The 25,955-nt window shown below is 39.4% G+C and overlaps 1 protein-coding gene across 1 annotated transcript in view; it reads left to right on the top strand.

The window, feature by feature from the left end:
* Positions 1–15,992, top strand: part of FBXO36 (F-box protein 36) — a 54,233-nt gene extending 38,241 nt beyond the window's left edge. The window contains exons 2-4 of the mRNA XM_067541872.1: positions 1,690–1,798; positions 11,163–11,335; positions 15,265–15,992. Of these exons, the coding sequence (XP_067397973.1) occupies positions 1,690–1,798; positions 11,163–11,335; positions 15,265–15,456 (474 nt within the window). The 3' untranslated portion in view covers positions 15,457–15,992. The remainder of the gene's footprint in view (positions 1–1,689; positions 1,799–11,162; positions 11,336–15,264) is intronic.
* The last annotated feature ends 9,963 nt before the right edge of the window (positions 15,993–25,955 follow it).

Genomic DNA, 25,955 nt, shown 5'->3' with positions numbered 1-25,955 from the left:
TGCACTGGTACAGCTAGAGTGGTGTAACTTCACTGAGGGGGGAAAAAAACCCATTGTAGACATTTTTATCTCAGTGTTGCCAACTCTTGAAATTTTATTGCAAGCCTCACAAATTTTAGTGTTTTTCTTAAAGCCCAGTTGCTGGGATTATGATATTGCATGAAAATCTCAGCTTTCATTTTTTTTAAAAGTAAGTTTTCAGACCTCATGATTGCTATAATGAAGTGGTCTGCTCTTTTAAGTTCAGCCCTGCTCAATTTATAAGCTGAGAAGGGGTCAGGTTTTTCTTTTAAAGATTGACAGGGCTCAGTTGAAGGGGGGGCTGCAAGAGGAAGCTGGCTCTTGTGACTAGCCATATGTCAGTAGGCTGACCAGCCCCTGGATCTTGATAGTTTGTGTAAATTGTGAGTCTTGTTTGAATTAATAAAACAGTGCCCTGGAAGAAGGGCTTGAAAAACTGGGCGTGACAATGAGTCTTTGTTGGGAAGGTTGGGAGAATTGGAACTGAAGGTGAAAGTCAGGCAGCAGCTAGCCCAACTAGGTAATACAGCTCTGCCACAGATGCAGAGAAAAGCTTGAAAATGTGAGGCAAATGCACCTTAAAGGCTCAAAAACCAGAAGGCAAATAAAAAGAACCCAATATTTCCTATTTTTAAAAATCTCAAGATTTAAATCAATCTTATGATTTTTGGAGGCTAGACTCTTGATTTTTGATTGTTGACAACAGTGGTATCTGTTTTTCCTGATTTGTGAAGATTGGCTTATTTAAAATAATACTAATATGATATTAAAAGGAGAGAGTCTAACACAACTACTCAAGCACATAGTATTTTAAAAGAGATCCAGGAAAATGACCATTAGCCAGCACCCCTTGTATTCCACAGTTCATGGCCACAGGATTCACCATTGAATTAATCTCTTTCCTCATTTATGTGCTTGTTTAAAAAAAACTAGCCCCCATTTTTGCAAAGTAAACCTTAAAAATATTAACTGAATGTAAAATTATGTAGTTATTTTCCTGGGTCCACAGGCAGCTGGAAGCTATAGCTCTAAGAGATGGGAACTGCATCTTATAGGGTATCAATTTTGAAACATAAAGATAACAATTTAAAAGTCAACTCTTAACGCTTTCATTGTTGATCCATTAAGGTAGCTAATTTGCTTATTCTGCAACACCTCCTATCTAGTGAACAGTACTCCCGTTTCTCATCAAAGTCTTTCGTTATTCAGATTATAGTTGAAATTTTCATCTAGAGTATGTAAACAGTGCCTCTTCATTATATGTATTTTTAGTTTTATTGTTTGGTATGCTCATATCTTCTGCTAAATGCAGAATAAAAAAGATTATTTGTAGTTATGCAAGTCAAGATATTAATTAAACCTCATGTTTAAGAGCACAAGCAGTTTTCCTGCAGGGGTCAAGAAAGAATATTCCCTGCATATACAACATTTCACACTTGTCTAAGTGCATTAAAGTCGTTGGATTTTGGGGAGGGGGTTGTTTCTTTGTTTCTTTTGAAGCATCAGAGATGGCCATTAGGATGTAGCTATGATCTGATCCAATATAACATTTTATATTTACTTATAAATGAAATAGTTGTTATATAATCATAATCCTGAATTTTAATAGTATTTTATTCACTAGTATTTGATGTACATTAATTCTTTCCAACATCTTTTCAATTATAGGTAATTTTCAGATGGTGGAAAATCTCTCTTAGAAGTGAATTTCGTGAAGCAAAGCCTGGGGAACTTAAAGAATCTCATGAGTACTTCTTGGATGATCCATCTCTTCAGAGTAAGATTTAGAAAAAAATTATAAATGTATTGTAGCAGATGTGGAACTGCTATGTAATCATCTAGGAACATTGCTCTGTAACTTTATAAATATTGTACATGACCTGGTTAATGAGATAGCTGGGTTATTGGGCTTTCCTATATGAATGTATTAATTTCAGTTAATGAGGGGCTGTTGGAAAAAGAAGAAGAAAGGCAACACAATAGCTTTAGACAGACTGCCTTCCAATAAATCCTTGTAGGGTGATTACAAGACAGTGACAAAGTTATTATTGGTGAAGATGCTACTTTCAGACTCCCACAATAATTTCATGGCTGTTTTTCTAAGGCTTGGATCCTAGAGATCAAAGAGCCATAAGGGTCCGCACCTACATTCGAAAATTTTTAGGGGTCCACAAATGAAAAAAGGTTGAAAACCACTCTTCTAAATAAACAATACTTTGTTTTAAGACTGCTGTCTGGTCACTGAACACCACTGATCATAGGTACTGGAGGTAACAGAACAGCAGGGACTGCTGAGGAAATTATGGTTAGTACCTGGGAAATGCAGCTCAAGGCCTGGTCTAAGAGTGGGAGAATCACGTGATTTTACCCTGAGAGAGGTGATAGCTCAAGGCCTGAGATTTGAGAAGGAGTGCACTCAAAAGGTATGTCTACACAGGGATAAAAGACCCGTGGCATGGCCGCAGCTGGCCCAGGTCAGCTGACTCAGGCTGCAGGGCTAAAACTTGCTGTGTAGACATTTGGGTTCAGGCTGGAATCCAAGCACTGGGACCCTCCATCCTCACAGGGTTCCAGACCTCAGGCTCCAGCCCAAGCCTGAACAACTCCACAGCGATTTTTCAGTCCTGGAACCAAGCCCCATGAGCCTAGGTGAACTGACCCTGGCCAGCCATTGGTTTTTTTTATCCCTCTGTAGACATACCCAAAGAGACCAGCAGAGGTTAGAGGTATAGTTAGATCCTCCTATATCATGGATATGCACATGTAGAAAAATATCTTGGTTACAGGTGATATCTTCAAGTTTATCACATTTTTTAATGATAGTCTGAAAGACATGTCACTTCCAAGTGATGGAACACAAGCACCTTGATGAAAGATTAAAGAAACTGGTAATATATATCAGCTTCAGATAGAAAGAAAAACAAGACCACAGGTCAAGTTGGTTTAAGTTATTAAGCTTAGTTCAGTTTAAATTTAACTCTTGCTACAGCGTAATTTTTAATTTTTCTTTTGTTTGGAAATGACAAATTTGCAATAAAACAGCACAAAAATAATTGTTAATTGGATCGTTTGGCAGGAGATTAAGAAGTCCTTGAATATATTAAGTTCTTTTACTGCTGATATTTTTAATACACATTTCTTCAGATGCAGTAGGCTTCCATAATGTTTCAACTTGGCAGAGGTGATACCAATTTTTAAAACAACCTGAGTTTTCTAAAAAATATAGTGTGAATGATAAATCGCCATTTTCTACCCTTTGTTTCCTGTCAGAGATTACCAACAGTGTTTATAGCTGAATTCTAGCAACATTTCCTCATGATTTATTTGACAAATGTAATTGGATCTTCACTGAGCACCCAAAGTAAGCTTTTGTTCAGCTCTGCAGTGACCTATGCATACGTGCTGGCCAAGGTTTTGTGTCACTGTATTTATTGTTGAATCTTTGTGTGGCATTTGAGATCCGTTTAATGTCACATCTGTATTGGATTACCTGGCATGTTGTTCAAATAGTTAAATTCTTATCAACATACACATTTTTTTTTCCTTTGGCCCTTGTATTTCTAGAGTTGCTAAAAATGTTTGTGCATTGCTTTCCTATAGTTAGTCTTCATTTTATGGGATTTTGTGTAACTTAAAGTGCTTAGAGATGTTCACAAAAAGGATACTATAAAAATATAATTTGATGTATTCCTATCAGGTAAACTTGAAGTAAATTATATTCCCTTGCAAGTACAACATTATGCCTGCCACTATCCCATGCAGGCATTCAAAGCATCAAATAGAAAGCCTATGAAGTAATCACTTAAAAATAAATTTTTAACACATCCTGATTAATTAGATTTCTGTTACAGTCTCACAAACTCTATAGAGTAGTAACAAAGGTCAATGACAACCATGTACATTCACATTTAGTGCCGTAAACTGATTTTTTGCTGTTGTTTTTGTAGTAATAACAAATGTGCATACTAGTCTGTGAGCAAATCCAGTGCATGTGCTGCATAGTAGTAAATCATTGATCTACTTTCTTAACCATATCAATAAACTTGAATTTCTTAACAGTGAAAGAAACATTCATACATTATGCTGCACCAACAAGTCTCCATTATTATGTAAAATCTAGGAACAAAATGGTTTCATAATATAATCTGGGAGAAATACCTCAAAATAGTTTTTTCTTTTTTTTTCCCTATGTTGGTACCCTAAACTGCAGCCTTCTAAAATACTAATTATCCATCTGCTTAGAGTATTTTTTTTGTATTTGACAGCTAAGTAAAACAATTCAGTTCTCATCATAATCATCATGATGATGGAGAGGGTGGAGAGAGTAGATTTTTTGCCTGTGTTATGCTTTTATGTTTTCGCAAGGCTGGTTATAGCATCACAGTACATTCATGGAAGATAGTATAAGGCACACGTTCTAGATCTTCACATTCCAAAGGAAGGAGAGAAAATCTATTTAAGTTCCTGAAAGAATGAACAGCTGGTGCAAGTCACTAAATACTATCACTTGCTCTTAAGCATGAGAATCTCAGTGAGATCCTGGATTCAGACATACCCTTATGACTAAGCCACCATCAGCTGCAGAAATAATATGTCAAATATTTTTACAGAAATAAAATAAATATAGCTAAATACATTGTGAGCGCATCCACAAACAATTCACGTTAATACATTCATACCTACATGTAGACAGAAACTAGCATTTTGTAAAAAAAAAAAAATCATTTTATTAAAGCAGCAAAGAATCAGATTGTAGCTTTCTGGTTAGCCATTTAGCATAAAGTAGATGCATGTTGTGGACATTTCTGTAAATAAAAAGTTGGCTTTTTGTCTTGCATCAGTCTAATTACATGGACTAACCAGCACTTTTTTTGTGTGTCTGGATCTGTACAGTATTTACTAAGGGAATTTCCTCAAAAAGAGGATTATAGTAGGGGGTATCCTGCAACATTTTAACTAAATTATGAAAAAAAGAGCAATGACAATATTAATGGCACGTTCAAAGTATGGGTTTATGACATTCTAACTGGATGAGGATACTGAGCAGCTGTCAATGTCAAGCCAGATCGTTGCTGGGGAAGAGAGGAGTTTCTCCAGATTCCTGTCTTTGTTGTCAGGGTCTTCAGTAAATATCCTTTGTGCCTAAAGGTCCTACATATTGCTTTTAAAACCCATTCCTAAACATTTTGCTGTTATAGATTATCTAACAAGGAATCAGTATTAAAAGAGTCAGTCCTTAACTGCATCTTGCAACCTGGTTTCATGTGGAATACACTATTCAACCTCAGGAGTGGGCAGGAGATAGAGCTTTCTTGCCATCTGGCCCATGACTATGGAACTCTTTCATGAAGATACCAGGATGATCAAGAACCTCAGAACCTTAAGAGCAAAATGTAAAACCCACTTCTTTGACATTGCCTTATATTTACTAAGAAGATTCTTGGCATCAGAACCCACTGAAGTTTTATAACCTAGATCAGTGGAACAACAATTGACCATGTGCCAGATATTCATGAGTTCAGATATTGTGATGATGGGCTCAGTATAAAAACACAGATGAATTACATAAGTGGAATTCCAATGAATCAATCTAGAAATGTGCACATCACTGTATTCTAGACCAGTGTCATACATTGGGACATTGACAGTCAGATCTAGTGGTCAGAGCTGGAGTCAGGAACCAGATATCAGCAAGGGAGTCAAGTCAGGAATCGAGCCAAGGGTCAGAGCCGAATATCTACTCCAACTGGGAGCTTCGTAGTGAGCTAGGGTCCAACAGCCCACACTCCCTGATGGTATCAGTGAGTTGCCAGGTGGTGGATGTGGTCTGAGGACTGCCTGGAGACCCACAGACTGGGTTTGAGACCTGCGATACCACACTTCACCCCCAACCTTAAGGTGCCCTCCAGTCATCAGTGGGTTAGGTTTTCCAGGATCGTCCTTGTGGAAAGTTGGGGTCTGGACATTTTCTGTGGGCTCCCAGAAGCTTTTGTTGGGACCATAATCCTCCCAATAATTTTAATATCAGAGTTTACCCCCATCTCATTCTTGCATCAAGGATCTCCTAGACAACGTATTTGTTGTGCCCTTGAACATGTATTAGTGAGTTTAAGGATGGGGAGCAGTGAGGAAATACATCCTGATAATGGGGCTTTAGAAGTGATACGTGAAACGCCAAGTGGATTTAGAGGGATTGGGGCAAAAGGAGTTCGAAGGTAACTGGATTGATTTAGTAGCAAATTCAGTAAGGGCCCAGGAACTGTTAATCCAGTTTAAGAGATGGCCTATCTGTGTGCAAATGTTTGGGCGAAAGCCACACCATCTGACTTACAGAAAAAGAGGGTCCTTGTTGTCAGCAGTCCACATAGCTCTTGTAGCTTCTTTAGGCCTTCTCTAGGTGGGTTTTCAGTTCATCTTGGGTCCAGTGGATTTGTTGCCCCCAGTGTAAGGCTGCTGGGTTGGGAGAGGTCATGGATAGTTCTGGATAAAATAGAAAAAAAATGAGGCTTTGTCTTGTAGAGGCATGTTCTGCATTATTGTATGCAAACTTTGCATATGACTGAGGACCAGTCATTCTGGTGGTAGTTTATGTAGCACTATAGGTACTGGTCCAAAATTTGGTTTGTTCTTTCTGCCTGACCATTTGACTGGGGATGATAGGTGGAAGAGAGACAGGAACAAATGCCTAACACCTGAAGAACTTCATGCCAGAAGTGGGAGATAAATTATAAACCGTGATCAGAGATGATGCACTCCAGAAGACCATGGACAACTTGAGTCAAATAGAGCCAGGTGGTTTCCTGGATGGAGGGCAGACAAGTGCAGGGGATGAAGTGTGCCTTCTTGGTGAGGTGGTCAAGATGGTCGTGAACCTGCTGGACTCAAGTAACTCTACTATGCAATCTAGGGTAATGACTGCCCAGAGGTTAGATGGAGCCTTGAGAAGTTGCAGGAGGCTGAGGGGTTTGTCAGGCAATGCATTTGAATGGACACACACATTACAAGAGGCAATGTAGGCCTCAACTGTGGTTGCTTGCAAGGCCACCAAAAAAGATGAGAAACTAGGCATTGGGTCTTGAATCTGCCAAAATGTCCTGCAAAAGTGAGTCATAGCATACTTCCAGGGTTGTAGTTCTTGGAGGTCCAGGAAGATCCGAGCTGGGATAACCTAACTTAGATGTCATGGGATTCCCTGTTTATGGCTTCCTGCTCATCAGAAGGGATCTCCTGATCATATCAGGGCAAGTAGGTCTTGATTGGGGGACTGCACCCAGGATGTTATGAGGTTTAAGAATGTTAGAGGTTTTGGGATTCAAGCCCATCATGTCAGCGTAGTGTTCTCCCTTCTGGGACAGAGCATCAGATTTGCTATTTTTGGTTTCTGGACAATATGAGATTACAAAGCTGTAAAATGAAAAAAAACAGGGCCCACTGGAGATGTGGGCAATTGTCTCTACTAGGTCTGGAATAGGCTTGGGCCTTAGGGGAATCTGCAGGATCTGGGCTGGATCCAGGTCAATAAAGTTATCCACTGCACCCAAGTCAATGAGGGCCTGCGGCAGAGGGATTTGGAAGGTAGCACTGTGGGACACGTAGCTCAACTGGTACTTGCAAATGTGATATTGGTTGATGGCATTCAGCACACTCTGGATAAGACCAAGGCTCAAGACACACAGAATATTTTGTCAAAGTGCTCAGGCAAGTCCCCTTTACTGGGCCTGGACTGGCTTGTTTTCCTGGAACTCTTCGGTCTTGTTTCCTCATGAGGCAATCAGAGGTAACATGGCCTGGTTCACTACATTAGACGAACAAGTTAAAATGACACCGACACCTTCTTTCCTCAGGAGACAGCAATAGATGGACCAGGTCAACCTACATCAACTTGACTTGCGGAGCAGGACCACAATAGTGGTGGGTACAGCTCCAGTGCCGCCCACCTTCTTTCTTCCCACTGTTCACAAAGCTGATTGTCGATCCAGATGACAATATTGATAAAGGCATCCAAATCCTTCAGGGTCTCAATGGTAGCCAACTCATTCTTGATCTCATCCTGCAGACCCCATCGGAACTGAAACAGCAGGGCTGCCTCTTTTCACTCCGTGTCTGATGTGAGATGGCAGAAGTGTGCTGCATAGGAAATAGCTGTGCATGACCCCACTTGGAATTTCCACATGGTGGCCTTGGCAGAGAGAGCACAGTCGGGGTCACCAGACTCCTGGCCTCCAGCAAGGGAGAGGCCTAGTCCAATGCCTCTCCAGATAGCAGGTGACTACTACGCCTACCTTGGCTTGCTTGGGTGAAGCAAAAACAAGAGGCAGTACTGGTTCACAAACCTCAGAATTTGGAACAATCCTCACTGAAGTGCTCTGAGGAGGGGAATGACAGGTCCTAGCTCAGGGGCTGATGTCACCATTAAGGCCCAAAGTACATTGTTCTTTGAACAGAGTTGATGGGGACTTGCCCCTGCAGTGACTGATTCTTGGCAACCAGCTGTGTGATCCACACCTGAACAGCTTGGTTGTCTGTTTGGTGGTGCGTAACCTGCTCACAGAGTGCCAGGTTAGGGAGAGCTCCACTGGGTCCATACTCAGCTGGACCCCACTCTGAGGGGTTGGTAGTTTGATCAAACTGTTGTAGACTAGGATATAGGCAGCAATGCCCACTGGTTAGAGGAATGGTGGTCAGGACTAGTGGTCAGAGCAGGAGCCAGGAACCGGAGATCAGTGATGGAGACAAGGTCAAGAGTCAAGCCAAGGGACAGAGCCAGACTTCTCCAACTGGGAGCTTCGTGGGCAGTGCCTGTGGTCTGTTAGGTCCACCAGCCCACACTGCCTGCTGGTACTAGCAAGCTGCCGGCTAGTGGCTGCAGTTTGAGGACTGCCTGAGAACCAGCAGACCTGGATCAAGATCCTTGATCCCTCGTAACCAGTGAGGCATTATCAAAAAGACTTCCACTGGGAATTTTGATGTTTAAGATACTCTCCATTCTACTGATGATCAATAACTAGTACATGTACTGGCTTAACCATGGACATTTGTTTTGTATAAAAATAATTTCCCTGTAACAACTTCCCTTGACATATAGCACATAGTTGAACAGAAATCCTTTCCAGCTATTCTGGGCACTGTTTCTTTTTCTTTCTTTTCCAAAACTTTCTGTTTCAAAAACTGTTCTAGGTATTCTAAAAATACTTTTTACAAATGCAATCTCTCTCTCCTTTATCTTCTGTCTTACCACTTCCCTTATTCATGATCAGTGACTTTTATAGCCTTCTTCCAAAACTCATCATTATATGCCAGGTTGTTGTGCAAATTGGTCTTTCTGAGGTCCACTGATATCCACTCCATGTACCGAGTCTTTGGTCTCACGCTTGGTGGCCTTCCATCTATGATCACTGAAAGAGCCATTCTGCCAATATGATGGAGCAGTCATGCAGGGCCTGCATTGAAAGGAGGGCTCGGGTGATAGTGAGTGGCAATCACCTGTCCATTCCTATCCCACAATAGGGCTATACAGAGTCAGGACAAGATTTTGCCCTGAAACTGAGCAGATGCCAAACAATACAATTAGGAAAAAGTAATCCAAATCACAGATATTAAATGGGACTGAGGTATTTGGAAAGCAGTAAACCAAAGTGTGATCTATGGGTGGCAGCAGACAGCAAATTAGACATGAGCTTGCAATGTGATATGCAGTAAACAATGCTCGTGAAATGTTGGGCTGTCTACTCAGACAGCACAGAGCACGGAGGTGATATCCCTCTTTATATGGCTATGGTGAGAGCACACACAGAATACTGCATTTGCTGTTAGGTACCTTAGGACCTGGATCATACAGGCAAAGTGGAAAGAATTCAGAGAAGAATAAAAAGAAAATTAAAAAACTGGATGGATTGATTTTATAAGAAAGATCGAAGGGACTGAGTGTTAAATGACAGCAAAAGGGACATAGCTATGTACAAGTATTAAAAGAACATGTAAACACCACAGAAGAAAAGGAATTACTTGAGGTAGTACAAAGGAATTACATAGGAATTAAGGGAATGCAATTAAGAAAATTAACCTGAATATCAGAAAAATATCTTAATAGAGAGATGTTAGATTTTTAAAAGAGTGTTTCAAGAGAATTAGTGAAAGCCTCATAACTGGCATCATTTAGAATTAGACTAGACAAAATACTTTAAAATATACTGAAAGGGAAAATCCTGGATGGATTAAATTGCTTATCAGGCCTTTTTGATCTTTTAGCATCCATTATTATATTTGTATCTTTCTGTGAGTGTAACATATGCCAGAAGATACACTTATCACTCCTTACTTAGTAGAACTGTAGCTCAGTTGTGAGGAAAACTAGTTTGGATTTGTTAAATTTGTTAATTGTAAATAAAACTCCTTTATTTTGAAATGAAAGGATAGCCCATTGTGAATATATCCCCTTCCAGATCTAAATTACAGAGCCCCTGTAATTAGATCTTAAACAAAACACAACTCCAAAATGTACTACAGATCATTAATAAAGATACATATTAAAATTAAATTAACAAACAGGACATTCAAGACCATGTTTTGTTTTTTGAAGAACAGATGTTTAAAAAAAAGAAACACCGGAAAGATGTAACAAAATTGCTAAGTTAGAAACATTTTAAAGATGAAAGCAACTTTCAGTGTTTTCTAAATCTACTCATTAGTACATAGCACAATATAAAAAAATTGTATTTAATAGCTCTTACCTGTACAAAATGTTATTGGAAGTTCAGCTAAGTCTTGTTGCTGCTGTTTTGCTGACATCAAAGTTCAGCAGTGAGTAGAGAAGAGTCAGAGTTATGCTGGTCAATGTCCAGATTTTGACCCATGTCCTGTCCTCACTATGCAAGAGTCCCATGGAGGTCAGTGGTAGCTGTGTGCATGGAACAGGACTAAAATATTATATTTTATGTTATTAATGTTAAGGGTTTTCAGAATTGTACATGTTTATCTAGAAAACATACAGAAATGTATTTGCTTACCTTTTAAATTGGAGTTGTTCTGGTTTTTGAAGATACATGTAAGATTAGCCCTATACTTACAAAAAAACAGACATTGAGAGGAAATGTAAAGGCATTTACAAATCTCTTTCTATATTGGGTTTCTTTGAATCACAGTTCAAATTGCTGTGGTGTTTGGTGCCAACATTCTGGAACATATCTTCAATCTGTGCCGGGGTAACTTTGACTTCTTGGAACGGCTTCCTGACCCATTGCTCCTCTACATCATTTCCTTTCTGGAGCTTGAAGATATTGCCAGGCTTTCTCAAGTCTCACACAGATTTGAAATGGTAAAAACAATTATTTATAGCTTATTTTAAGTGTTTTTGCTGTGGCACATTCTTCTGATTTAGTTCACTTTTAACACACACATTATTTACACATACGTACCTTTAAGATTATGCAGGTAGTAAGCAGTATTAAGTATTTGAAGGGTAGGACCCATGCTTTATATAAATAATCTGTCATCATATTTAAGATTTTAATGTCATTGCAAAGGTTCAGAAGTGCAGTATCAGACTCCATGGAGGATAATACAGTCATTGATATTACAAAAGCAATTTTAATGGATAGTCTCAACTTTAACGAAATCATAGAATGGAATATTTTTAAAGAAAATTACCCATGCAGCACTGCTGATGTCAATGGGGTTATGATGATGCAACTGAGGCTAGAATTTGGCACAATGTAATATTAATTACAATTAGTAGTTTAAAATTATCAGTATCGTTGCTTGAATCAACCATATTCAAAGAATCAACCATATACAAAAGTTAAGCATTGTCCATAATGCTGCATTCTTATGCCTTTAGGCTAATTCACTTGGGGTGTATTATATGGGACTGTGATTAGCTGTACCAGGTATTCACTGCTCCCTTCCAGAGGCCCCACCAACTTGGCACACTCTGCTCTAAAAAGGTTCCCTACTCACTGGAAGTGAAGAGTTCAGACCTCCAAGAGTTGCCTACAGAGGTGTCCCATAATCAGCTGAAAACAGAACCAGTGAGAACTGGTTCTGTGGTACCTAAAAGGACTGAGAGCAGGCAGAAGCCAATCAGAGCCCAGCAGGCCATATAAAAAGGGCTGACTGCTTTTACTAGGGAGTTGGACCAGTTCTGAGTGAAGCCAGGACAGGGCCATCTGGCTTGGACTGACTAGTTTTACTGGCCAGTGTGCAGCCAGATAATTTTCAGTGTCCTAACCCAAGAAACCTGACCTAGTCAGGGGCCTAGCCTTGACAACACTTCTCTATGGAGGACTAGTGTTTATATTATGGACTTTAACATCAAGGTGGCTATTTTGAGTTAAGATTTAATTTGGTGTCTTCTAACCCCGGAAGGGGACTGGACTGAGAGCTGACCTGGCCAGAGGGCTAGGCCATGGAGGTGGCAGACCATTGCAGATGCAGGACACAAGGGAATGCTAAAGAGGATGAGCCTCTGCAACAGAATGATCTGACATGAAGAGGCACTCTGGTAGTGAGTGCACACTATAATACTGATCATATAATCAAGTAGTATTTAAGTCTTTTCTTTTACAAAGTAAACCTTTCTTTTTCACCTTTTGGATACTCAGAATCTCAATTGAGGAGAAATGATATTTCTAAACTATGTTAATATTCTTGTCCACATTGGGCTCAGTTATGACAGCAAAGTGGAGCACACAATAGGGGCAATGTAGTAGACTCACCAGCCCAGCCAACGCTTCTGGAATCTTTTGCCTCATGCACATACAATGCCTCCAGCAGTGGAAGGGTGAACATGGCTGCTGTACCATACTTGAACTGGGCACACTGTACGCTCTCCTGATCACTGGCTTCACTGAGTAGGGCTGGGGCAGTGCCATGACCCTCCCCCTCATTTTCTCTGGGAAGAAGACCTTGACCATGAGCACTATTCTGGATCAGCCCTTGTGTTCAAGGGAATAAAAAGACTGCTATTCCTGTGAGACTGTAGAAAGTTCTTTATCGTTTCCTTCCCCACTGTGCATCCTCGCAGGACACAGCAGGGCCCTTTTTCATTACCAAATTATCAACTCAGAGCTTTTTTCTTTCTTTCTTTCCAAGATAAATTAAAGAAATAGGTAGCTACATTCTCTCATTTCCAGCCATTGCCAAGTATTCTGGTGAAGTATCATGGCCACAAGTTCCTGCAAAGACTCCCATATCTCTAGTTTTGCCACCATCCCATTATTACTGTTGTCCACATTCTATTTCCTTTTCTTGCAGAAGACCCAACTTATCAGCAAAAATATTTTACACTTTTAAATATGTTCACCTTTATTTCTTGTATACTCATGTGTTTGTTTCTTTTCTCACTGTTTAATTCTAATCATAAAATCTTAGTTTTTCTGTCCAGAATTTAGTATCTAGGTCCATTCCAATGCCAGTTTCAAAGTATTTTTTACTTTTGTATTTTCACTGGGTATAATCTTAAAACAAAGACAGTGTAAAAGAAGCTGTTTTATAAAATCAAGTAAGGAATAACAGCAGTTGCCTTAATTTGAACACTACCACTCAAGCACTGCAAGAGTTTTTTCAAAATATCAATATTTACTGAAATAAATAACATGATATTTTCCATCACAGGCTCAGGAGGATTCCTTAAATTTACCTTGTTTGTCAATTTTAAATAGTTCTATAATGGCAATTAATTTAAACTGTAAAAATTGTTACTTTTCTATGAACTAAAAAAACCACCAGAGGGGGCTATATCCACTGTGCAAAAGTGAAGATAAACATTTCTGAGATTAATACATAAAATGTTCTGTAACTATAGAGTCTGATTTGCTCACACTTACACTAGTTTTACACCAGTGTAACTCCATGATTTCTGTGGAGTTACTTCTGTAATAGAGAGCATAATCTCACCTCAAGTTTCTGACACAGAATTGGCTAGTGTGTTGTTACATATTCTGAAGTCCATTAGAACTGAAAGAAGAAAACAATAATAATGAATTGAGATTTTCACTATAGATGTTTTATATATTGCATATGAAGTACTAAAAGGTAGTCTCCACTATTTTCAGTTTAATACAATTCCCAATTTCCTAGATGCAACAGAACAGTCAGAAAAATATAACAATCAGAAATTTTAGGAAAGCTTTTAAAATTCATCCCTTTTTCTTCTTTCAGGTCCTTTGAAGCAGTATTTCCCATGATCTCTGTCTTCTCATTTTGCTCAGACAACCCAGCATGCAATATGCTGATAATATAACTACCATAGCTCAGCAGTGGAATGGATATTGGGACCAAATTATACTGTTACATCAGTGCAATTCCATTGACTACAGAGGGATTGTAGCAATAAAGCCATTGTAAAACTTGTGTGAGGGGAGAATCAGACTCAGTATCTTCCAGGACCACTTAATTTAAAGGTTGGATATAGTGATTATAACGATACACCCAATCTTCCTAATAATTAATCTTTATGATAGTTGTATCATACATGAAAAATAACTTCATTTTTTCTTTCTGCTTATGCTATAATGGCCAATAAGATTGTTTCCACACCATTCTATTTATGCAGTCATTCAAAAGTCAGAAGCATCGCCTAAGAATTACAACCTGTCTCCAGTGCTGAGTAGCTCGCAATGCTTGTGAAAGCTTCTTTCAGTTGCCAGTGGCCCAAATTAATCTCTGATGTAAATCCAGACATTATGATAATATAACACCACAAATAAATAGATTTGGTCTTTTTTCTTTACCACAAACACATGCATATATGTTTGTGTTATGATCTGTAAATAACATGGGCCAAATTTTCTGGTGTGAACTGGCACAGTTCCATTGACTTCAGTGGAGCTGTGCCATAATATATCAGCAGACAATGAGGCCCTGTGTGTCCTCCCTGTCACAAAGTTGGGGGAAATATTTTTGAACTCATTATTACACTGAAAGAAGCTGAAAATCATTTACAGAATATATAATACCATGTACAGGACCAACAAAGACATACAACATAAGGGTCAAATTCTACAACCTTGACTCAGTATTTATTTAGGCAAAACTTGGACTGAAATCTTTGTAAGTTTACCTAAAGAAGGTCTGTAGGCTTTTTCCCAAAAGGTCACATTCTTATATATAAAGCTAATGTCATACACAATGTGCTGTGTTGCCCTATGCTTGTTCTTTGCAAACAAAATGGTCAGTAAACATTGAAGATGTCTAGCTATCTTTGTTTAAAACAGAATAACCCTGCCTGCTTTTTCTTATAAATAGATATGCAACTCTGACACACTGTGGGAGAAAATTGTGCAGAATTTGTGTGGTGCAATTACCCCTGAAATGAGAGCACTGGCACAGGAAGTGGGTTGGAAGCAGTTCTTCTTCACAAACAAGCTTCAGCTTCAGCTGCAGCTCCGAAGAAGGAGGCAGAAACAAGACGATTCAAAGAAGGGACTGACTAAATAAAGCAGCATGCTTTTTCATTATGAGCAACAGTTGTAAGTGCAGACTTGTATGTTATATAATAATTGGCTACATTTTCTTTCATTGAAAAAAATTAGGCTGACTGGAGAAAAGAGTAGACAAAAAGCATACCTTAACGGAAGCAATACATAAACAACATGGCCTTTTATAGACTGGAATTACTGAAATTTTATTAAACAGGCTCCCAGCTACCACCATCAATAGAAAAGATTACAGCTCCCTTGAACTTCTTGACTCTGAGCTACCATAAGTATACGTCCACAGTGTTTACCATTCAAACAGTTAGCATTTGACAACAGGTACCATAACGTTGCCACAGTTATTTCCTAAGAAATAGGGAGAAATATGGTATGTCAGTTTTTACAATTTTTACAATGCAGTTTTTACAATTGCTGACAGCTTTACAAATCCTGACTGTTTACTGGCCACCATGGCAAATGTGAAATGTTAAAAGGTGACCAACCTGTATCTTGAGTCCAAAATTTGACCTACATTAAAGTGTTTTTAAAATAAGTGAACATCCTCTGTACCCCAGATGTTTAAACTTCAAGCAAATGAGCAGTCTGTCACCAAGGGGAAACTTCATTAGAGGCCACAGACTGAATTGGTATGTATAGCAAACTACCCTCTTCCTTTTAGACAGTCGCTTCAGGTCATGGTTTGAGGCACAGTGGAAGGATGTTATATGGGTGAAATTTTCACTGCTTCTGACTATGCAGGAACTTCTGAGGAAATGGACTTCAGTGCCAGTGTTGTGAATCTGGTACCTTTGATGAGGTCTACATCCACTTAAGTATATTTTCAATTATAAAATAATACTTGTTATTGGCTCTTTACTGTAGCACATCAATAATGTTCCTGCCGAACAGAGATGACAGATCGTTTAAGAAATATTTTACATAGCTTAGAATTTCATCTTAAACTGTTGTAATGTTAAACATGTAATTACAACATCAAGTTCAACAATCCAGAGGTCAAGTATTAATAGTTTTAAATTATTAATAAGTTTACCATTTGTTATTGACTAGATTTAAGTATTGAGCATTGATTGATACCAGTGCTTGCATTATTTCCATATAATGGCCTAAAAGCTGCATGATTTACTCAGCCAAAACTTCCACAAACTTTAGTTAGAGTCTTCTTAAGGTAAGGCCTGCAGGATTTGTCACTATACTAATGATTACATCACAAAAAATTAAAGCCAGCATGGATGCACTTGAATACCTAAAGTTAGTCACCTGAATTCACTGAAAAGTGGCCTGATTTATTATATGTATTGAACTGATTGATGTGAGTCTATAGTATTCAGTATCTCTAAAAATCAGGTCATTTTATTTACGTGCCTAAATATGGATTTAGCTGATTTGCTTTAGGCACCCAAGTAAGACCAAAATGCTCAAGGTGACCTAGCTTATTTATAGCACAAACTTTATAATGCAGATGGTCCTTACTCACAAAAATAGTCTTACTGAAACCAAGACTTATTGAAATCTTATTGTAGTCTTATTGTATGAGTAAGGAGTACTCTTGTGAGAGAGAGTTACTAGGATTGGGCCCTTAAAAATGTAACTGGTTATTTGAAATGTTTTAGCAGAGCCATGTATATTTTGGTTACAATAAATATAGATATAAGGAATATAATTGTGACAAAATATCACTGTAACTATTCTTACAATAACCTGAGTATGGCCAACAGAGTGACTGATGTACTGGTAAATGATCAAACTAAGTGTAAAAGGCGCTAACAATAGCATGAAAGGCAGTTAGACAAGTTTTGATCTTTAACTTGTCTAGTTTTACATGGTGTGTTCGATGGTTATCAGACTCACTGTGCCAATGAATCGCCACCGAAGCCCAAATTTCAAAGATTGACAGGCTCTCTTATCCCAGTGGTAGGGACCCGCAGGATCAGAAGAATATAACAGCCAATAGATTAGGTTCTTCCAAAACAACACAAGTTTATTAAGGGGAAACAGGGTCACAATATAAACGGGATTTGAATCAGGTAAGGTGGGAATCCTGATTCAAATAAGTGTCTTAAACTAAGTGTCTCTGGTGTTATACACTGGTCTCACGTTCTTTCTTCTCCGGATGGTGGTGTCAGCTATCCATCAGTTCGTCTGCTTCTCTTCCTCGCTTGATGTTTTCCTTCGTCTGCTTCTCTTCCTCGCTTGATGTTTTCCTACCCCTCCTACAACTCAATCTACCTCCCTCGACGGCGCCCAACAGTATCAGTCAATGACAGCAACAACAACAACAACAACCTTCAACCGTTGGTTGGTCCTTCTATGGCCGCTCCGATTGGACCCTGTCTCATGCATATTTAAATCTAACTGACAACTGTCATGAACTCTTGACCTCACATCCGTGGGTTCTCTACTGTCTACTATGTACAAAAGATCACTAACATATTTACAGGAGAGAGGGGCAGTATAGGGTCTAAGACCCACAGGTCACAATTCCCCTCCTTGATGGAGTCATTCACCAAATATGAGGGAAGGATCCCCATCATTCTTAAACTTCACGAAAGTGGGTCTAGACCCAGCTAGAATTCTTAGTTTGTTTATGGTCACGTACAGATGGAAGATAAATAAAAACACTATAACCTGAATGATACATAATAAAACTACAGGGGTAAACATAATCTTCCAACTGTTGTATTGGCTGGCTTCAGGGTTAAGGAATTTGAACCACCAGCTGTTTTCACTCGCTCGTTTAACTCGGTCAAGGATGGTTTCGATTTGGGTGGCCGAGTGATGTACCGCCAAATCTACCTCTTGCCCTTGTTCCTTTAATAATTGTAATTGTTTTAGCAATTCTGGGTGTTGAATCAATTGCTGTAACAGTGATAGGTTGGTTCCCAGTTGCACTGGTTGTATTCCTTTGTACAATGTATAATGCTCATAGATGTTTACAAGCGAAATTCGATTCTGTACAAAGTTTAGGTCACACCCGCGCACACTATATACATTGTATATACATATATTTTGTTGGTCAATCACAGATATATTAAATTTGATATTTACAGTTAGGTGAGGACAAGCAGTACGTATACACACACAAGAGGTATTTACAGCGACAATCATGGACTCGTTGGGTGCTTTTACTAATTTATAATGACATTTCCCAGTCTCTTTGAAGCACAACTCATCGGGGTTTAGGTATTCCTGGGCACATGAATATCCCAGTCCTTTTTCCCCGGTACATGCCTGCATATTCGTGGTATGCCACTTATCGTTCTTGTGTACCACCCACCTAGGGAGATCTTCAGGCCATAAAAGAGAATCATTAATCAATATTCCCATAGGGATTACGGGGTATATCCATGATTCGTCCGCTTGCTTGATTGTTAAGATATGTGCTTTAACTTGCTCTGGGTTTAAAGAGAAATGTACCAGCTTCCACCATTCTGTGTGTTCCAACTCGAACTCTCCTACTCCATATTGGGTTACGATCTTACGCATTTCAGGTGAAATTATGCCTTCTAACCCATCGCGAATTATGTTTTGTGCTAGGGTCTGTGCCCATATCTGTGCTTGGGAGCACGCCAAGGCTAATGATATGTTGCCCTGTATGGTGCCAATAGCTTTAATTAAAGCATTTAGGTCTTGCTGCCTTGTTCTGAACCAGGCTGGCAGTAGATCTGTTACTTTATGTTGGATGCTGGATAAGTCTGTGAGAGAAGTACCTAATGGATGTTCTAGTGTCTGTAATTCCGTGCCAATTCTTCCTAATTTAGAAGCTAATACTTCTAGATCGATTGTGTTTATGGCTCCTAGCCCTGTGCCTAAACCTCCTAAAAGAGTGCTGACTATATCTCTTTTCCCTCTCCTTACGGTCGCATCTATGTTCTGGATCCAATTGATCCACCCTTGTCTAATCATTTTTGTATATGAATTACATATAGGCATTTCAGTGTCCATTCTCACATCTAAGTCGATATCTAGGTGAACGAGGGCGTATTGCGGCTGTATTAGCAATTTCCTTCGCAATTGTCTGCCCACTACCACAGGTCCGCTTTTAGTGACCACAGGTGCTCCTATTACTATATGGTCTTGTGACCAATGGGACTCAAATGGTCCATAGACAACCCATTCACCTGAGTCTAGTGGCGTTACTTGAATAGATATCTGGGTGGTGCATGTCCATCGGGGTTCTAATTTGCTATTTACACAATAGGGACTGGACATCCCAAACCCTTGTTTTTTCGTTACTAACCTCCTACATGGTACCTTAATGTCCTTCATCTGCGTACCCAGATATACTGTTATATCTAAAGTTTTATTGGTATCGATCATAGTTGCTTCGAACGGAAAATCATGTGTACCCTCTAACATAATTTTTGGAGTGAACCATCTCATTTCAATACATTTCTCAGGGTTCATATTCATTGCTGTACAAGTGATTGATCTGTTAAAAATCCCTTCATAGGGGGTATACCAAGTACATTGGTCTTTAATCTTTTTATCTTTGAATAGCTGACCCAAAATGATAGCTGTTCTTGTTTCTTTGTGTAGTGATGTATGGTTCCTATTGGTGATATTTATATTGGGAGTTTCCGATAATTTTTTATTCCAATAGATGTTACATGATTTTTCCTCCATTCCCGTGAATATGTCTACTGTTCTTTCGGCAGATGGAAATGGTTTCTCTCCTTTTACCGAAAGGTTTTGCTCCCTTTTTGAAGCATTTACTGCTTGACATCTAAATACCTGGTCTGAAGGTATCAGGATACCTGTGGTGTTTTCAATATACCATAGCATACATATTATTATAATTGTGGTTTCCAACAAATTATTAACAACAAAATTAGGCATACTGCGATTGCGAAGCATAATTGATCCTGAACTTTATCGATGTTGTAATAACTATTTGGATCACTCCACTCTGTTGACTCGGTGGTTGCCACAGAGTAATTCATAAATGATAAGATTCCCCTCCTAGAATAGTAAGAAAGAACATAGAGATTAATTACTATTCTTCATGATTTGACTTAAGGGAAGTTTCAGATTTTCCTTTCCACGATTTTAATTGAGTGGAATGAAACCATTTTAACCACGTGCGGCCTTTGTGGTCTTTAATTGCCAGTTGGTACACTGTAGGACTTGCTTTGTTTGTTATTGGGTATGGGCCTACCCATCTAGGACTGAGAACATGTCCTGTTTCACTAAACCATTTGTATAGAACCTTTTGCCCAATTTCCCACTCTACATACTTAAATTTGTTGTGCAATTTATTATTCATTGATTGTATGTTGGTTCCTAATTGATGTGCCACTTTTGTTTGTACTTGTGCAATATGACTTAACAATTGTTGTACCCATTCCGAAATTTTGATGTTATTTTGGAATTCATCCGGGGGCACCCCTCCTTGGACCCACCAAACTTCAGGGGTCCTCATTTTACGTCCAGTAACAATTTCATGGGGGGTGAACCCGTGTGAACCAATAGTTGATCTGATTGCCATTAATATGATTGGGAGTTGTTGGTCCCAATTTTTACCCGAACTATTTACCATCTTCCTCATCGCAGCCTTGAGCGTGCGATTTGTTCTTTCAACCAACCCCGATGATTGAGGGTGGCCTGCAATATGCAGTTTCCAATTGATCCCAAGAGCTATACTCAGATGTTTAATGACCTCTCCAATGAAGTGGGGGCCTTGATCAGAGTCAATTGTGTGAGGAACACCAAACCTAGCAATTGTTTCATTCATCAATAGTTTGGCAGTTGTTAACGCTGTATTATTACGGGTTGGGTACGCTTCTACCCATTTCGAAAAACTGTCTATAATCACAAGTGCATATTTGAAGCCTCTGGCTGTTGTGGGTAACGGTCCGATGTAATCAAGTTGCAATCGTTCCCACGGTCCCACTATTGGTTGGTGGTAATACGGTCCTTTAATAATTTTTGCATCAGCGTTATTCGCTGCGCACTGTAGGCAATTGTTGATGACTTGTGTTACGTCTTCAGTTATTGTTGGCCACCAGGCTATATTTAAAATCCTATCTACAACCTTTTCGATCCCAAAATGACCTTGATTATGAGCTAGTATTATAAGTTCTCTTCTTAAAAGAGTGGGCATTATTATGACAGGAAGATCATATTCCTCATTTCGTGCCATGATTAAATTGTTTTTGCTCATATAAATGGTCCACGATTTGTGCTGACCTTTATTTAATAATACTTGAATTTTGGGATCCAATGATTGTAGCGTCGCTATGTCTGGCAGATTTGATTCATCCTTGATTTCTTTGGCCTTGCTTCTGGTTACCACACATTGTTTGACTACTTCCATATAAGGCCTTGTCCAGATCTGGGTATCCTCCATAGTTACGGCTTCTTTGGCGAGTAGGTCCACCTTTTGATTTAATTGTTGTATTTTCGACGTTCCTTTAGAGTGTGCCTTTATTTTGCAAAGCTGTATTTTGTTACTTCTTTTACTTGCCATGGTCCAAATATATTGCAGGTGTTGTGCATGCATCACCGGTTTGCCGTCACTTGACATCATATTGTGCTGGATCCATACTGGCATCCAATCCAGAAGGGCTCTCATGACCCAATCTGAGTCCATTACAATGATTATTGTTTCTGCTTTTTGAGATGCTTCAAGTGCTGCAGCTACCGCTATGATTTCTCCTAGCTGTGCGGAAGGGGGTTTTACTCTTCCTTGCAGTATTTGCTCCATTTTTAACTCTATAGCTGCGTATCCAGCTGATGGAGTTCCTTGAATGTAGTAGCTACTACCATCAGTAGCCCATATACAATCACTATTCATCATGATTGATTTTTCTTTCACAGCTTCAAATGGAGATTTTATGTAGGTGGTAATTTCGTTAGGAATGGGGCAATTATGTTCAATACCTTGGAGGATTAGGGCATAAGGTGCCAATTGATTACTATTTGGTTCTACTATGGATACATCCCGATTGACTAGTGCAAGCGTCCAACTAGCTAACCGCGGACTGCTTACCTTTCCATTATTTATTTTGCCCGTTAAAACATATTTTGTTGGTGTGTGTTTAGTTTTTAGAATTACTGGGGCCAGACCTATAATATATTCCCAGTGCGATAGCGCCCAAACTAGCGCTAAAACTTCTTTCTCGCAAGAGGAATACTGTTCCTCGATAGTTGACAAGTTTCTTGAAGCATATGCAATTACTTTTTCTTTTCCCTGCTGATTTTGGGCTAATATTGCACTTATACTAATTTCATTCGCACCTAATTGTAAAGTGAAAGGCTTTGATGGGTCTGGATAAGCTAAGGCAGGTGCCTTCATGAACGATTCCTTTAAATTCACAAAAGCATCTTGTTGTTCTTTAGTCCACTCCCATTCGATATTCTTTCATAATAACTTGTACAGTGGCTTGGCTATTTCGGAATATTTGTAAATAAAGTCCCTTGAAAATCCGGTGAGGCCAAGAAAAGATCTTAAAGTGCTAACATCCGTCGGTACAGGTAATTTGGCGATGATTTCAATTCTTTGGCTGTCCGGGCTTCTGCCTTCAGCACCTAGGGTTACCCCTAAGTACGTCACTTGGGTGGAAACCAGTTGAGCCTTTTGTGGGTTGACAATGAATCCCGTCTCGTAAATTTTTTGTAAAACTTCGTTGAGAACCTGTAGGTTTTCCATTCTCGTTCGGGTCATAATCAAAATATCGTCGACGTATGAAATTACGTGCTGTTTACTTTTAAATTCTTTCCACATTTTAGCTACTCTTTTGTGGCAGATGGTAGGACTATTATGAAACCCTTGGGGGAGCCTTGTAAAAGTAAATTGCTCCTCGTTGAACGTAAATGCAAACTTATGCCAACAAGCAGGGTGTAAAGGAATGCTAAAGAAAGCATTCCCTAAATCTAGGACTGAGAACCATTTGGCTCCTTCGTTTATTTTCGACATAATATAGGGGAACTTTGCCACAACAGACGTCATTTTCGGTGTGATTTTATTCAGAGTGCGGTAATCGATCGTCATTCTCCATGATGTTGCATCCGACTTCTTTACCGGCCACAAAGGTGCGTTGCAGGTGCTACTTGTTGGAACTATAACGTGCTGATCCATCAATACCTTTATAACTTTGTGCAAACTTGCTTGTGCTTGAATGGGGTATTGGTATTGTCTTTGTGGGGGTGGGTCAGGTCCTGTGACGTTCACTTCTTCCTCTATTTTTCCACATTGTAATTTGTGGATCGAAAATACTTTAATCCATTTTTGTACAACTTGATTGATGTCTTCTTCCCAGGTTGGCATGATGATTTCGTCGGGATACTTTATTGCGTTGATTCGATGAGTTTTGGAAACTTGGAATGGAATCAAATCACCTCCTCTGCTCCACAGACACCTGTTAGGAATGTCGATAATAATTCCTAATTTTCTTAAAATATTTGTCCCTAATATTCCTATGTCGTGTAGATTCTTAACGCCAAATGATGCTTTGCAACTCATGTTTCCAATTGTGCATATTAAATTATTAGTAAATGGTATTAATGAGGTGGCCCCATTAAAACCTTCTAATCTTCTCCATGACTTAATAGGCCAATTAACTTTGTATTTTGAATCATCTTCGCTAATTATTGAAGCAGCTGCTCCAGTGTCGACCAGCATTTTTTATTTCTTTTTTCCGAAATCCCCCTCAATGATCATGTTCACAACTGGACGCCCCCACTGGTCCTCTTCAAATTTCGATACTTCTTTTATTGGGGCTAGAGGGACTCGGCAGCTTCATTGTAAATTTGGACGATGATTTCTGTTTCCTGCGGATGGAGCATTTCCCTGTGTTTAGTTAATAGTATGATTAGTTCTGAAAGTGGAAGGCCATTAATATCATCGAATTTTTCAAATTTGAGTAAACACTGAAAAATTACTCTGCGAAGTGATGCTTTTTCTTCCCAACCATTTCCATTGGTTTGCTGACTGTTTTGGAATCGGATTTTCGAAAGTCCCTTCTGTCCAATGAAGTAGCTCTTTGTTTGTCTGCACCTGGTCTTCTGTTGCTGAATTTGTTCCTGTCAAATGAGGGAGCACTCACTTGGTTGATTCTAATGTTGCCTCGTTGCCGATAGGTGTCACTGAAGTCCTTATCGTATTTACTAGATCCTGGTGCTCCAGAATTCCGATTGCTGTTACCGTATCCTTGTTTCTGTCTGTCAGTAGACCTGTCATTTGAGGTATTACGGTACTGTTGTTTTCGACCATATGCTTCATCGTGGAGATCATGCGCGATCCTCACCTTCTCCTCCAGCTCCTGCAATGTTAATTCGGTGGGGTCCACAGCGCTTAAAGCTAGCTTCATGGCCGGAGCCAAACCTCTTACAACTTCTTCCCGAAATCCGGGAGTGTCCATAAAATTAGCACCAGATAATCTGTACAATAATTTATTTCTCAAAATATATTGTTCTGGTCTCTCGCTGTTCAATTGTCTTTCATTGTAATATAATCCTATGATGCTTGATCCAGGTTTGAAAAATTGTAATATTTTGGTTAGGAATTCAGTTAGATTAGGTACCGTACCCAACTGTATGTCAGAGGGGAGACTCGCAAACTCTTCAGGGGACATACATTCTCTGATCAGAGCCACTGCATCATCCACCTGAATGTATAGGGTTTCCCCCACCCTGGAGAGCCAATTCATGACCGTTTCCCGGCTCAATGGGCCCAAGGTCTTTCCCATTGCACGGGCCTGTTCTGGTAAATAGCTTTTAATTTCCTGGCGGGTGATGTCATCCCGTCCAGGTCTTTTCACAACGGTTGTGGTTAGGGGATTAATTGGCATGTTGTCATTATCATTGATTGGTGCTGATGGTTCTGGATTATCCCACAAGTCGGGGTAATAATCAGAATCATAATCGTCGGAAACTATAGATTCTTGCGAATCGTGCCGTGGGTCTCTAAAGTGTACCTTTTTTACTTGCACATTACCGGTTTTTGTTTGTAGCAGCCCCTTAGCTTCACTCAGTTGCTTTTGTAATTGCTCTATTTGTTTTTGACACTGTATGTGCTCATTACTGTGTCTGGACGTGGAAGCTTCCTTTAATTCTACAAGCAACCTTTTAACAGCTGCCTGTGAATCCTTAAAGTCTCCCATGATTTTAATTAATTGCTTTTCTTTAATTTTCAGTTCTTTATTGGCCATAGCCTCTCTTTCCTCTAAACGCTCAATCTGATTTCTCTGCGTCAGCTCCCTGACAGCAGCTACCTCTTCGTTGCGGCGCTTATCTACGGTACCGCATTGAATCATTTGTTCCAATTCCCGCACTCGGGCCTCGCAGTTGGTAAGTGCTGCGGCTCCCGTGCTTAATTTTCCCTTCAAGTTGCTGTTGGCAACTTCCAATGCATTTACTACACTTAAAAATCCGAATAACATTGCCCGTTTCTTTTGTTTTTTATTTGGTTTGGGTTTCCCCGTTGTAAACTCCTCCCATTTCTTAATTAATTCCTTCATAGGGGCTAGTTCCCCAAAATCAGTTGTATCCCGTATATTAATT

Source organism: Emydura macquarii, unplaced genomic scaffold (genome assembly GCF_026122565.2).
Source record: "Emydura macquarii macquarii isolate MOO-44397 ecotype Brisbane River unplaced genomic scaffold, CSIRO-AGI_Emac_v2 contig_18, whole genome shotgun sequence".
Classification (NCBI taxonomy): domain Eukaryota; kingdom Metazoa; phylum Chordata; order Testudines; family Chelidae; genus Emydura; species Emydura macquarii.
The sequence above is the reverse complement of the archived record's forward strand: the minus strand, read 5'-3'. Positions and strand labels throughout refer to the sequence as shown.